The sequence below is a fragment of the Brassica oleracea genome, chromosome C6 (assembly GCF_000695525.1).
Source record: "Brassica oleracea var. oleracea cultivar TO1000 chromosome C6, BOL, whole genome shotgun sequence".
Lineage (NCBI taxonomy): Eukaryota > Viridiplantae > Streptophyta > Magnoliopsida > Brassicales > Brassicaceae > Brassica > Brassica oleracea.
Window position 1 is genome coordinate 666,639 of NC_027753.1, and position 922 is coordinate 667,560.

The 922-nt window shown below is 49.9% G+C and overlaps 1 protein-coding gene across 1 annotated transcript in view; it reads right to left on the minus strand.

The window, feature by feature from the left end:
* The window catches only part of LOC106297143, a 2,137-nt gene that overhangs the window by 358 nt on the left and 857 nt on the right, over nucleotides 1-922 (minus strand). Inside the window, exon 3 of the mRNA XM_013733425.1 lies at nucleotides 14-916. Coding sequence (XP_013588879.1) covers nucleotides 14-916 — 903 coding nt within the window. The remainder of the gene's footprint in view (nucleotides 1-13; nucleotides 917-922) is intronic.

Here is a 922-nt window from a genome sequence, read left to right on the forward strand (position 1 = left end):
CGAACTACATGACTATGTCCCCCAGATTGAGATCAATATTCCCTTGCCGCACATCAATGATGGCTCCAACAGTACATAGGAACGGTCTTCCTAATATGAGAGGATCTTTGGATTCCTCTTCCAGCTCTAGAACTACGAAGTCTGCTGGAACAGAGGTGTTCCCGACTTTTACTTGGAGATCCTCTAGAATACCAACCGGGGACTTAACTGATCTATCCGCGAACACCAAGGACATCTTAGTTGGTTTGAAATGCGTGTATCCCAGACGTCGTGCTACAGAGTAGGGCATGAGGTTTACGCTGGATCCCAGATCAACCAAGGAGCATGAGAAAACTGTCTTCCCAATCTGGATAGAGAGGACGAACTTTCCAGGGTCTCCTCGCTTCTTTATCTGTCTGTTCTGAAGCACGGCGCTGCACTCCTTAGAGACAGTCATGAATTCGCTCTCCTCTGATATTTTTCTTGAGATCAATCCCTTCATAAAGCTGCGAATGGAGAGCATCATCTGGATCGCATCCATCAAGGGGAGTCGGACGGTTAGGTCCTCCAGCATACTTCTGCACTTCAGCTCCTCTCGGTCCTTACGAGTAGCCTTTGCTGGAACAGGGTAAGGGACTTTAGGATTGTATTCGCGAGCAGGAACAGGCTCTGGGATCGGGCGGACAGCCTCAGCTGGTTGTTCTGGTCCTGGCGAATTGGTTCCAACTGTTGGTTCCCTCTCCTTCTCAGCTGTCGGGGTATCGGTTGGTGGTTGTTCCGACTCTTTCTGCTTCCCCTTCTCAGCCGCAGTGAACCTCTTCTTTACCGGCTTAGACAGTTGTTTTCCACTTCTCAACTCAACCGCATTGCACTCCTTAGGGGTTTTGTCGGTTTTCCCAGGTAGAGTACCTTGTTGCCTCTTGACGCTCTCAGCAGTCTGAGC